Source organism: Capricornis sumatraensis, chromosome 14, assembly GCF_032405125.1.
Source record: "Capricornis sumatraensis isolate serow.1 chromosome 14, serow.2, whole genome shotgun sequence".
NCBI classification, from domain to species: Eukaryota; Metazoa; Chordata; class Mammalia; order Artiodactyla; family Bovidae; genus Capricornis; species Capricornis sumatraensis.
Window position 1 is genome coordinate 36,567,005 of NC_091082.1, and position 14,234 is coordinate 36,581,238.

Genomic DNA, 14,234 nt, shown 5'->3' on the forward strand with positions numbered 1-14,234 from the left:
TCCTGCTTTTGCATTCCAGTCCCCTATAATGAAAAGGACATCTTTTTGGGTGTTAGTTCTAAAAGGTCTTGTAGGTCTTCATAGAACCATTCAACTTCAGCTTCTTCAGCATTACTGGTTGGGGCATAGACTTGGATTACTGTGATATTGAATGGTTTGCCTTGGAGACGAACAGAGATCATTCTGTCGTTTTTGAGATTGCATCCAAGTACTGCATTTCAGACTCTTTTGTTGACCATGATGGCTACTCCATTTCTTCTAAGGGATTCCTGCCTGCAGTAGTAGATGTAATGGTCATCTGAGTTAAATTCACCCATTCCAGTCCATTTTAGTTTGCTGATTCCTAGAATGTCGACGTTCACCCTTGCCATCTCTTGTCTGACCACTTCCAATTTGCCTTGATTCATGAACCTGACATTCCAGGTTCCTATGCAATATTGCTCTTTACAGCATCGGACCTTGCTTCTATCACCAGTCACATCCACAAGAAGCCCCTCATTAACTCTTAGAGATATGTGTTTTCAGATGTGAATATCCTACAAACAAAATACATAATATAAAACTCCACAAAAATATGGTCACTCTTTACTTATCCATCAAATATTTATTAAGTGTCTGATGTGGGCTGGATACTATACAGGTTGATGCAGACAGAACAGTGTTTAAAATATCAAGGCCCCTGCTCTCACTAAGTTTACAGTCTAGCTGAGACCACTAATCAGTAGAAGAATCAAAACATCAGCTTGTGAGAATTGCTGTGAAAGCAATAAGCATGGAAATGTGACTGAATATAACATGAGGGGTAGGGGAAGGAAGACGGGGACTCAGTGTGGCTCTCTGAGGGGTGACATTGGAACTGAGACCTCAGAGCCATCCAGGGGCCTTCACTCTGGGCTATGGAGGTGCCAGGAAATAGGTCCTCTCAGTCCTACACCCCAGAGCTCCTGTGAGCAGCCTCTTCTGAGGCTCCTTGAAGGGCAACCTGAGCAGTCTGGGTCAGATCTGTGCCCCTTGGTTGGCACAGAGGCGAGCAGATAAGCAGATAAATGAGCACGACTCACTGCTCCATGGGATGTGTTGAGCACAGTCCAAGAGGAGCTCTAGACCCCAGACCCCGGCTTTAGTCCCACAATGCAGGGAGCATCATGGACCAGGAACCTGAAAACTACTGTGCCAAGTGCCCAAGGAGTACTGGTGTGGCACAAAATGCAACCAGAGTTGAGGACAAAGAAGCTGAATAGAGCTGCTGGTGCAGATTTGAATTTCTGTCCTCCTACCAGGTATTTCTTGCTATTTTAGACTTTTAGGTGGTGACCAATGCACCTACAGGATGACTGCTTAACAACACATGTGTATTTTGAAAATTGGAGGTATAATTTAAAAATACTTGATTTTCAAAAAGCTTAGCTGCATTCAAAATCCATTCACAAGAAATTCCAAGACTACACTTGTCAATGAAAGAAAGGGAAGAATTTTAAATATATAACTCCAACTGTTACACTTTTTTGAATGACTGAAAATTATTATTTTTTTTGAAACGACAAGTTATTCAATTAGGTTCTTTGCAAGAAGTTCAGAATACTATTTTGTGAGGATAAATTCCATTTGTGAGAGCAAACACAGAGTGGAGGTAGCCCTGGAGCTAAGGAACAGCTCTGATTCTTCACAGAATTTGGGAGTCCACAGCTTTCTGATCAACCTTGCACTGCTCTGTGATCTCGTATTTCTCTCTGTGTCAAAGACCTCACCCTCCTGGCGTCTGGGTTTACACAGCTTCTTCTTCTTGAAGTAAGTGTCAGTGAGATATTCTGGAATTTTCAAGCCACTGATATCGATTTTGGTGGAGGTGGCAATGACACATTTCTGGTGTGTTCTACGCAGAGGAACTCGATTGAGGGATAGAGGCCCAGTCACAAGTAGCAAGCCACTGCCCAGCTGCTTCAGGAAAACGACCCTCTTGCCTCTGTGGCGCCCAGTGAGGATGATCAGAATGGTCCCACGAGTGATGCTGGCATGCAGCTTCCTCACATGCTTACTGAAGGGTTTTTTGCCATGACTCAACAGTTTCCAAGGCACATCTTCAGTAGGGTAATACCTAGGCATTTTGCAAAGTTTGACCACTCGGGTACCACCATTCTTGTCACCACCAACTGGTTTTGTGACAGTAGCAAGAACACGAACCTTCTTTTTCTTTTCGACCTTGGATTTGGCTGCTGAATATTTTCTCTTGTACAAGGCCTTTCTGGAGTACATGGCTGATTGGAAATATCTGCCAATTCCTCTGACCAGAACAGGATTTCGGCTGCAGTGAGGCTTCCCCTTCTTAACCTTCTTCACCTTTTCCACCTTTTTAGCCTTGTTGCCAGCATCGGCCTTCTTGGCTTCAGGTTTTTTCTCCTTAGTATCTGGCTTCTCAGGCTTTTCACCCGCCATCTTGCAAGATGAGAAAGAGCTGAAAATTATATTTTAAAGTTTTTCAATGATAAGATCATCAAGAATCTGAAGAGATCTTCATTCTAAAGTCTTGATCAGGAATAGTATGTGGCCATTTCAAGTTTAAAACCTCACCATTTCTCATTAAAAACTTTGAAAACATTTTATTTGAGAGTTTTACACAATTTGATACTGATTTTCTTTAAAATGCAATTATTTTCTCCTATATGGTTTATAATATAAAAACATATAATGAAAGTTTTAATCAAGTTCCATATGAATGGCTCCAAATCCCCTTTTTTCTTCTGTGGACCTTACAAAAAGGATCTTTTTCTAAGAGATATGGGAAAGTGCAAAATGTTGCCTTAGAAGATGGGGGAGCCAGCTCTGTGTAAACCTTACATGTAAGTGCTCAGTCACTTGACTCTTTGCGACCCTGCCTGGCTCCTCTATCCATGGAATTTTCCAGGCGAGAATAGTGGAATAGGTTGCCATTTCCTCCTCCCAGGGATTGAACCAGTGTCTCCTGCATCTCCTGCCTTGGCAGGTGCATTCTTTTACCACTGAGCCACTTGGACTCCTGTGTAAACCTTGGTGAGGGCGTTTAACCTGCAAAATAGTGTAATGATCCTCAGGAGTGAAGACCTTGAAAGATAAGGTAGTTGGGTTGCAGCAGAATGTCACTAGGGAGGGCAGGGGTGATGCCAGGCCCTGCATTTTAACCAAGAGCAGTGGGAAGCCTCCAAATAGATTTATGAAAGGGTGTGACTTAATCCAATTTATTCTATAAATCGAATCTCTGCATGCAATGTAGAGAATGGAATACAGAGGTGCAAGAGTGGAAAGAGAAAGGTCATATAGAAAGTGACTGAGGGGACCAGCAAGAGGAGAGGAGGAGAGGAGCAGGTCATTCTGAGAAGTTTTTCAGAGATAGGACCAATAGGACTATGGGGATGAAAATAAGGCAGGCTAAGTAGGATGCCTGAGGCTTTTGAACAGTTAAGTAAATCATAATGCCATTTACTGGGCAAGACTGAAGGAGGGACAATTAAGGAAAGAGGACTGGGATCCAAAGCCTCAAGACATATTTTTCAACAAAGTGCAACTAGAGAGAATCATAGATGATAAGAGATTTAATGGACATAGTAGTGTTAGTTGCTCAGTCGTGTCTGACTCTGCGATCCCCTGGACTGTGGCCCGCCAAGCTCCTCTGTCCATAGAATTCTTCAGGGAAGAATACTGGAGTGGGTAGCCATTCTCTTCTTCACGGATCTCTTCCACCCAGGGATTGAAGCTGCATCTCCTGCATTAGTAGGTGGACTCTTTATCACTGAGCCATCTGGGAAGCCAGACATCTACCCAACTGCAAAACATACTTGATCCTACAACTAGAAAAAACTTGTGGCCTATCTTCACGCATAAATATCACTTCCATTTTACAGATGGACAGCTAAGTAGGTTCAGATAATCCAAGATTAGAATTATATCTAAAAGTTTTCCCGGTCCTTAGGAATATTTTTAAACCAAAAAATGGAAGTTACAGAAAAATCTAGCAGATAAAGAGAACATTACCTATGTATTCAATATTTTTTGAAGGGATGATGAATTTAACTGATGTGGAATCAGCCTTCCTGGAAAAAAGCCAACAAATATTTTGGTTTACTCAAAACAAAACAAAAAACAAGCAAAAAAAAAAAACCCAACCCTTTTTTTGGCCCAAATTATAGGAACTCTTCGCTGGCAGCTCAGCCTAAGCTTTTTTGCATATGTGCTTTTAGGACAGGCTTGCAAATTGCATGTGTTCTGCACAGCAACCACAGACACTTAACATTCATTAAATAATAATGAAACAGGAGGACTGGATTTTGTTTGTTTCTCCTGGGTCTGTTCTTCACTTAAGTGACCTTGGACAAATCTATTCCCTCTCTCATATCTGATTTCAGGGTAATGTTTATGAGAGCTTCAGACTATCAATAGTAGTTATGCTCTCCATCTATGAAATTTATCTCCTTCACTATCCTATGGGATGTCTGCACGACACTTCTATTGAATACCTTCGCACGTAGTTTCAAGTGTTGTCAAAGCCATCTAGGGACGGTGCATATATTCTAAGGCCAATGAAATGACAACGTGGGTAACTTGAACCTGAAATCTGTTTCCTACGCTACTGAGAATTGGAAAATGGATAAATGTGATGATCCCCAACGACGTTTTCCTTACTTCTGCCGCTTACCGCCGCATCCAAACTATTCAGAAGCTGCTGACATTTGACTACACAGCATTTGGCAATTCTACCTAAAACTGAAATGGTTAAAAAGCCGAACTGGCTGGTAGAATAGCTGCCAAGGCTGGTATTCAGGCCCTGGTGCAGTTAGCTGTGTATTCCATATATTGTTTTAGAAGCTTACAAAATACAGCCATCTTGCATCAAGCATCCCGACCCAGGAAGAAGGCGAGCCCCGTCCCTGGCCGTCTCCGTCGGCCTGGAGATGCCACCTGCGCGGAGCCAGGCGTCCCAGGTGGCAGAGTTCTCGCGGACCGCCTGCAGCCTGCAGCCTGCACCGCGCGGCCGCCACGGCCCGAGCCGGTGTCTTGAGTGAATAAAGTTGTCTGCGGGATGCCCGGCCGCACCTGGCCCGTAGTGAAAGCAGGACAACGGCCTCCGGCAGCCCTGCCAGAGCTAGAGCAGCCCCAACCGAATGTGGGCGCGGGGTGCGAGGTTTCTATTTGCAAGCTTCCTGTCGGGTAGTGTTTGCAACTGGGGCGCGGAGACTGGGCCGGCGGTGTCCTCCTCCCCGCCCCCACGCCGTCCGGGGCGCCTCGGGGACGCGCGCCGGAGCGGGGCGCCCCCTCCCTCACCCTCCCCGCCGCTGCCCGAGACGCCCGCAGGCCGGGCGTTCACCCGCCGCGCCTCCTCCCGCCCGCCCCTCCCCCCAACTTCCCCCTCGGCGCCCCAAACCCGGGCTTCCTGAGTTCCATGACGTGTGCGCATGGAGCTGGGTGGGAGTGCGGGGCCGGGGAGCCGGAGTTAAAACGGGGGCGGGCGGGCGGCCGTCTCGGCAGGAGCCGGCGGCCCTTCAGCGTGTCTTTTGTGTTTGTACACACACTGCGCGAGGCAGCCGGGAGGAGGGAGCGGGCGGCGCGCGGGGGAGGGGCGAGCGCGCGCCAGCGAACGGGCGCGCGGGGGGAGGGGGGAGGCGGGGCGCGAGCGAGGGGGCGGGGGCGGGGCCGAGCCTTCCCTCCATTGTGTGTGATTGGTTGGCGCGCGGCGCGGGGGCGGGGCGGCTTGTGTTGGGGGATAGCCTCGGTGTCAGCCATCTTTCAATTGTGTTCGCAGCCGCCGCCGCGCCGCCGTCGCTCTCCAACGCCAGCGCCGCCTCTAGCTCGCCGAGCTCCAGCCGAAGGAGAAGGGGGGTAAGTTTCCCCGTCTGCCCGCTTCCCCGGAACCGAGCCCCGCTTGCCGTCAGCCCCGGGCCGGGCCCTGGCGGTGCCGGGAGGGGACCCAGGGTCCCTCCGGCTTGGCCCCAAAACTTTTTGGCCCAGAAATGGAGGTGAGGAGCGAGTTTCCCTCTCCCCTCAGGCAGCGGCGGCTCCGGCGGCTCCCCAGTCTCTCGTCGCCTCAGCCCAACAGCAGCAACCGCCGCGTCGCCGAGCCTGCTCTCCCTCCCCGCGCCCCTGGCTCCTTTTTCTTCGGTGAAATCCCGCCCGCCGCCCCTTCCCGGGACCCCAGACCTTCACCACGACCCGCGCGGGCCTCTTAACTACCGACCCCGGACCCCGGACCCCAGTTTTCGGGCGGGAAAAGGGTAGAAATCGCCGCTGCTTCCCACCCTGGGGTAACTCGCTTTTTGCTGCCTCCCCACAGTTGTTGCTAAGCTTCACCATCTTGTCTCTCTTCTCTGGTCACCGACCATATTTTTTCCCCTGTTTCTCTCTTCCCCATTTCAAAAAAGGAGGAAAAAATTTTAAAGAGAAACATTTTTTTCTCCTTTTTAGAGAAGCGGAAACTTGATGCATTTGAAATGCAAAAAAAACTTTTGCATTTTGGAGGGCGGCACGTGGCAGGGGATGGAGTATTTTCGAGCGATTTGGTGTTTTGTCTCTTTGGAAAGGAATCGGATACGTTTTGCGATTGTTTCCATTTTGTTCTGGTCTGGGAGCCGAGTTTGTGCCTGCGCGAGACGCTAGGAGCGAGGCGGGCAGGCTGGGGGACCCTGTGCCGAGGGGCCGGAGGAGGCTAAACCAAAAGTTTATGTGGTGCTTGGGGTGGACCAGTCGGCCAGTCTAGTGCGTTAATTAACGCCTGGGTGCGGGGCAGGTTTTTTTTTTTTTTATTTCATTGCGAATCCTCTGAGGACTGGACTCGAGGGCGGTGCTTTGTAGAGTGCTCGCTGTTGGTAGCTGTTGTTCCTCTTGTTTTTTGAGACGCCTTTTTGTCAACAGAACTGTAGAGATGCAAAACCAGGAATGTTTTCAGATATTTACAGCAATGTATCAACTGCCAGACGTAAAGGGGGGGCGGCGGCGGGGGGGTGACTAAAACCTTTTTTGCTGTAATTTGACTCGACCTTTCTGTGGTTTGTGGCTTCGTTCTTTTGACTTGTTAGTGGAGGGAATGTTTACAGACATTTCTGATTTCTACTTTATTTAAAGAAATTGAAGCGAAGGCTGTTGGGGGGGTCTTTTTGTTTTGCCGTTTATCGCTCAGATTGGGCCATTTTGAGAGATGACTGGTGTTAAGGCTAACAATTTTCTAGTACTACAGTTTGTTTCAAAAAGTCATATTTGGGTGGTAGATGTAATCTGCACCCTTTCAAATTATATAACATTATGGAGTTGGTTTTTTTTAATGCTAATCATAATTTCCAGATTGGGGGGGTAGTGGCAGGAAAACTTGTGTGTTTGGTAGTTGCATATGGTGATTTTTGGTTTTTCCGATGCTGGTAGGTAAGTAAGGAGGTCTCTATACCATGGCTCGTACAAAGCAGACTGCCCGCAAATCGACCGGTGGTAAAGCACCGAGGAAGCAACTCGCTACAAAAGCCGCTCGCAAGAGTGCGCCCTCTACTGGAGGGGTGAAGAAACCTCATCGTTACAGGTATTTTAAAAGAGGAAAAATGAAACAAAGTCTTATCTCCAGAAGTATATAATCTAATAAAAAGATGTATAAGCATAATTTCTCCTTTAGAGAATCTGTTTTTACCCTTATTAAATATTTGCTACTTTAAAATCTGCATATAATTTAGTGTTAGGTTTTATTGGGAATATGCTTAATTTTGAAGCTGTAATCGTGCCCATAGCCCAAAGAAGACGTTCTATCTCTAATAACGTTAATAGGATAGACTAACATTTTACTTAGCTGTTATGTGTAATATATATGTTTTAAATAGAAAAGTGTTGTTTTAAAATACATTTTTGAGGATACTCTGGCATCTGGTAAAATAATTTAATCAAGATGGGGACATTGTGGTTTAGATTTACATAAGTCCTTCGTTTACTTGAATTGGTTTTTCCTTCTATTGGCATATTTAGTTTTGAACTACCCTGAGCAGTGTTATTGAGTGCATCTGCCATTAGAGGGCAGAAGTTGTCTGTATTTACCCTCTGCAAATGATTAGCCTAAAATAAAAGTGTAAGAAATAAGTCAGGATTGAGGTAAATTTCTTGCTTAAAATTACTTAAAGAAAAAAAATTGCCATATGGAAGATACAACACAAAAGAGTGTTCATCAGTTTAATCATTCATGAGGGATGTGCAGTGTCAAAGGTATTCTGGGAAATTGAACTTAAATACTGTGTGTTTTTTTAAGTGAAGCTCATTGGGTTGTGCTGGTAGATCTTTTCAGAAGAATGGGGGGTGCCAGTGGGAAGAATGAGAGTGGTGTCAAATTAAAAGTCTGAAAAACTTTGACTTCTTTATAAGTGGCCTAGTACCTTCCCAAGTTATAATTATAACAGAAGTTAGTAATGTTTATGTTAAAGATGAAGAAAATTAAGGGATTATGATTATCAAACCCCCTGCCAGAAGTCTGCTTTCATATCATGCTTTTTTGTTTTAAAGTATTGTCACTTCTAACAGATTTGAATATTTAGGTCATAAATTAATAAGTGGAATTTGATACAAAAGAATGGTTTGATTTATTTTTTGAAAAGTGACTCCATCTCTTTGAAGCTGATGACCACTCTTTTAAGTTCTTTTATGTATTTGGTAACCATGTCTTTAATGTTTCTGTTTTAAAGGCCTGGTACTGTGGCACTCCGTGAAATTAGACGTTATCAGAAGTCCACTGAACTTCTGATTCGCAAACTTCCCTTCCAGCGTCTGGTGCGGGAAATTGCTCAGGACTTCAAAACAGATCTGCGCTTCCAGAGTGCAGCTATTGGTGCTTTGCAGGTAAAATGGCGGGTGGGAAAGGCTCTGAGAGTTGGCTGGTTCTGCTTTGTACCAAGAATATCTCTAAATCTTTATGCTTGTATATCACCAGCCAGTGAGATAGGTCTTTATATTTCACTGGTGAGATATCAGAAAGGTTAAGTTGCTTGAGGTTATACAGATATGATTTTAAAATTTTAAACATTGTAGTGTTTAAAGGAAAAAAAAATCCTCTGGTTTGACTTACAGTTGCTGCTGGATATTAGAAAGTCATGGGGCCAAAGGTCTGTATTGGTAATTAGTTTCAAACAGGGACTGATACAAATGGAAAGTTAGAATAAATGGCCTCCTGGACCTGAAGAGGCAGTTGCAAGTGGAGAGAACATGATATCTTGGATAGGACTAGGCAACATTAAAGAATTGTGCATTGAGGTAAAAGAAACTTGAGTGGTAGTTAGGATTGGATTGACAACAGGGAGAAAAAGATGTTACTGGGCTTGTAAAGAGAGAAGTTTGAAGACATGTAGTTTGTTTAAGGGGATTATATATGGATTTCCATTTAAATGGGAAACAGTGAGTTTAATCTTAGCTCCAGTGTGTCAGAATTTCGAGAAATACAGTTTTAGCTGTGGTTATGTATTTGAAATGGGATTCCCCAATGGCTCAGAGGTAAAGAATAGGCCTGCAATGCAGGAGACTCCGGTTTGATACCTGGGTTGGGAAGATCTAGAGGACGAAATGGCAACCCACTCCAGTATTTTGGTCTGAAAAATCCCATGGACAGAGGAGCCTGGCAAGCGACAGTACAAAGGGTCACAGAGTCACAGGTGACTGAGCACACACATGTATTTGAAATACTGGTGGTTTGTGCCAGATTAAACAACTTGAGATGCCCGCACCTAAGATACTTGATTAGGTATGTGGGTACAATTAACATCAGTCACTTAAGTAACCTATAATGTTAAGTGTGTTTGGCATTCATTAGATCGCTGTAACTCGGAGTATGGCAAGACTGCCACCTCTGTCAGCATAGGGTGAGAGGTGATTTAAAATGCAGATTACTAGGCACTTCCACAGACCTGCATCAGAATCTCTCTTAGGGGAGGGTCCAGAACCGACATACATTCCATTGGAGGATTTTTTCAAGGCTGCTGTTGCCAAGCTTTTCCTTTACGTGTGAGGAAGATTTGATAGGTGGATTCTATCCTGAAGTGTAATTGGTTGAGCTGTTTCTATGGTTAGTCTGAACTTCATTTGATTGGTGAATTCCAGGAGTAGGCATCCATTAAATTCTCAATGAATTGAAATTACTGAAATTTCAAACTACTAAAATCTTACAGTGCTGTTATTTAAGACCTTTATTTTCTGATTTAATCTTTGACTGTTTTTAGATCCCATTTCATTTGTTACAAATGCTAGTCATGTTTTCTGCACTAATTTTAAATACAGAAGCATTGTCAAGTGTTGACCTAAAGATGCTAATTTTGTTTTGTAGTTACAGTTAGGAGGGCTCTACTTGAGCTACACATTATACTTGGAAGTCCAACATTGTCAAGCCTAAGTGTCAATGATAGAGCTTTGTAAATTGATTACTTAACAATCTGGCTAAAAGACTTGTCTTTTAAAAATTCATTGCTGTTACTAAGGTTTGTGTTTTATACTTGTCAGTAAGTAATTGCATTGGTTTTGAGCAAAATGTTCAACTCTGCTGCCTGTAGTACTCTGGCATTGGTAGCTCTTTATTGGAAAATATTTCATTCTCTTAAGGATATAGAGATGGAGAATTTGCTAATGCGAATAGGGTAGAAGAAAGCCATTTTTGACTTTAGAGTTAAATTTACAACTAACTTCTCTAACACAACTGAAAGAGATGGAGGGTGGGTAAGTCTAGGGAGGATGGTGGAGAAATCAGACTTGGTTTGCCATAAATTATCAAGACTTAACTAACTTAAAATTTAGCTTTTGCCCCTAACGACACTTTTTCGCTATTACCTCAAAATTTTGTTAATTGGGCTATAATGTGTCCCTCTTTAAATCCCATCATAGTCTTAATGTTTAGGAAACTTTGGACATTGGTAGTAGAATTAGAAATACATGGGTCATGGTCAAATTCCCTGTATTGACTCTTCTCCCAGAGCTGACAGACACAATCCTATGATATCTAGAGCAGGTTCTAAGATAGCAGTGAGAGCCCCAGCTGCCACGTATCACATTTGAATAGTACTAGGGGAGCCAAACTCATTCCACTCTTAAATGGGTGTTTGAATTTCAGGACTTGTTGGCTTGTCCATATAGCAGCTCATACTGCTGTATTTTGCAGAAGCCTTCTAAATTTGCATAATCCTGAGACATGCTGGGTGAAACCAAAAAAAGAAATAACTGTTTTCTTTCTTGAGGAATTTAAGTTCTGCTATCTAACATGCACTGTGAAACTCATAAGAATAGGGTCTACAGTATACTATGTTTTCTAAACTTTTTACCATTTCTAGAATATCCCAAGGATGAATCTCTGAATATTAAGGACTTTTGCTTTTAATGTATTCTTTGGAAAAGGTAAGATACAGGGAACTGGTAGTGTAGAAAAGGTGCAAATTTCAGGAATTCCCTGGCAGTCCAGTAGTCAGGACTCTGCACTTTCATGGCTAAGGACCCAAGTACAGTTCCCTGGTTGGAGAACAGTCCCCCAAGCCACAGGGTGCATCCAAGGGGGAAAAAAAAAGAAAAAATGCAAGTTTCAGTTAAGGTTAGATATAAAAAACCAAGCCAGCAAAAACTTCTTGAACGTCTATTCCTTCAAGGGCTAGGCATTGTGAGCGTAAAGTAAGTATTTTATTAAGTAAGGGTATTAAAAAATGGCTAGTGTACAAGGCCCGTGTGAGTGCCATGGAAATTAGGAGTTCAGAATTACCTGTACCTGGGAAGCAGGGGTGAGAGGAATGTTTGCTTTCTCCTTCATGGAATAATCTTGAGGTAAGCCATAAAGGATAGGCAAATAAAGCTTACTGTTGATAACATACTGCAGAAAGATACGTAAGAATAGTAAAATTTGAATGAAACATTTTTATAGAAGAGGCTAAAAAGAATGAAGGTATAAATGTAGAAAAATATTTTCATAAGACAGAATAGTACAAACCATTTGAGGAGTTGTTAGCACTTTTTTTTTTTTTTTAAATCTTTAATTCTCACATGCGTTCCCAAATGTGAACCCCCCTCCTCTCAAGTGTTATTAGCAAAGTCAGTGTTTATAAAGCAAATGTGGTCCCTCCCATCTCTATCTTGTGTGTTACGAAGCGTTATGGGGCTGGGCTTGAATTGCTCAAGTATTTTGTGTATTTCTCTTTTAGTCTTATTGCCTAAAGAGTTCCAAAATGGAAATAGTTTTTTAATTAGGACAAAAATCAAATCTAAAAATCTGTTTTGGTTTTTTTTTCCTAAATAGATCTTAAACAGAGAAATAACTTGCTTATAGAGAAGCCAAATAATGTCTTTAATTTAGTGTTCCTAATCCACTAGAACAGTTGGACTGATGACTGGTTCATTTCAAAATGCATAAGCAGTTGTTTTAACCTAGACCAAAGAATTCTTCAACTTTTCAGACAACTGTAAGATGTACTAACAATTTTAAGAGTTAATTATAAGTAGGAGCTCTCCTTTTTTCTTCCTTCTCTACTGAATAATTCGTATACCTAGCAGTTTAGAGTGAAATTAGGAATAGGAGGATACCTTCAAAAGCTTAATGATGGAATGGGAAAAAACAGGTCAGTGTTAATGCTGAGGGGGTAACATGCCATTACAGATAGGGGTGCATAGAGGAAAGTGTGGTTAGTAGGGGTGCAAAATAAAATAGATCATTGTATGTAAGTAGGACACTGACCTGGTGGTCAAACTCTGAGGTGTTAAAAGGAAAGATAGATAAGGCCCATATGATGGAAATCAGTAGTCAAACAGATATAATGAATTGGGAGTAAGATTCTGAAAAAGGACATCCTGAGGTAGGAGAGTACTACTTGGAATAGATACATGTGATTCCATTTATCTTTGTGAGGATAAAAATAATGTTAGAGTTGAAGTTTGATTTTTGCTTTACTCAAGACACATTTCAGTTTGCTTAAAAATCACATATAACATTAGAAAAGGTAAACTAAAGGACTCAAAAACATCTTTTTAACTAGTATAGATGTATCTTTAACTGTTGATAATATTTTTTTTCTCTGTTCCTTTTGTAGGAGGCAAGTGAGGCCTATCTGGTTGGCCTTTTTGAAGACACCAACCTGTGTGCTATCCATGCCAAACGTGTAACAATTATGCCAAAAGACATCCAGCTAGCACGCCGCATACGTGGAGAACGTGCTTAAGAATCCACTATGATGGGAAACATTTCATTCTTTAAAAAAAAAAAAATCTCTTCTTCCTGTTATTGGTAGTTCTGAACGTTAGATATTTTTTTTCCATGGGGTCAAAAGGTACCTAAGTATATGATTGCAAGTGGAAAATAGGGGACAGAAATCAGGTATTGGCAGTTTTTCCATTTTCATTTGTGTGTGAATTTTTAATATAAATGCGGGGACATAAAGCATTAATGAAAGTCAAAATGTTTCAGTGAACAAGTTTCAGCAGTTCAACTTTATAACAATTATAAATAAACCTGTTAAATTTTTCTGGACAATGCCAGCATTTGGATTTTTTTAAAACAAGTAAATTTCTTATTGACTGCAACTAAATGGTGTTTGTAGCATTTTTATCATGCAGTAGATTCCATCCATTCACTATACTTTTCTAACTGAGTTGTCCTACATGCAAGCACATGTTTTTAATGTTGTCTGTCTTCTGTGCTGTTCCTGTAAGTTTGCTATTAAAATACATTAAACTATACTCGCTTTTGGTCTTTACTATCATTGTTAACCGTGCAGTTAATTCCTTGAAAGTTCCATATTCTGAATAATTTTAGTATGAAGTGTTGTTACATTTTATTTGAAACTATTGGGGAGAGGTAAATGTAAACTTTATATGGGAAGGAAACTAGAGCTACTGGCTTTCCTCCTAATTTTAACTCTGTGGATATGGGTATTTTTAACAATTCCCAAACCTAACTGGCCAGCAGAATCCCATGAAAATAGTTAAATCTGTATAAGTCGTGAAAGTATGTTTATAAATAATTGTGCTATTAAACTTTGAATAGTGGTAATTTAACTGCAAGTAGAACATTCTTCAGCTCAAAAACTTAGTGCATAGAAAAGCTGGCTATTTTTAAGATACTGTATATTAACCCTGTATTAATCAATCACCTATTCTTAAGACGGCATTTTATTTAGCATTGGGAATGTGAAATGAAGGTGGGCTTAACATCCCTAGTGTACTGACACTAGTTGTAACATGAACGAAGGTGCTCTGAAACTGAAGTGAGATGAACTAAAAACAAATTTACATCA

The 14,234-nt window shown here is 42.2% G+C and overlaps 1 protein-coding gene and 1 pseudogene across 1 annotated transcript; one reads left to right on the top strand and one right to left on the bottom strand.

The window, feature by feature from the left end:
- Positions 1-1,573: 1,573 nt before the first annotated feature.
- Positions 1,574-2,433, bottom strand: LOC138090886 (large ribosomal subunit protein eL6 pseudogene; annotated as a pseudogene).
- A 3,312-nt stretch (positions 2,434-5,745) lies between these two features.
- Positions 5,746-13,661, top strand: H3-3A (H3.3 histone A). The gene is made up of 4 exons (XM_068986111.1): positions 5,746-5,847; positions 7,381-7,531; positions 8,673-8,826; positions 13,032-13,661. Exons 2-4 carry the CDS (start codon positions 7,404-7,406, stop codon positions 13,158-13,160), a joined length of 411 nt encoding a protein of 136 aa, XP_068842212.1. The 5' UTR covers positions 5,746-5,847; positions 7,381-7,403; the 3' UTR covers positions 13,161-13,661.
- The last annotated feature ends 573 nt before the right edge of the window (positions 13,662-14,234 follow it).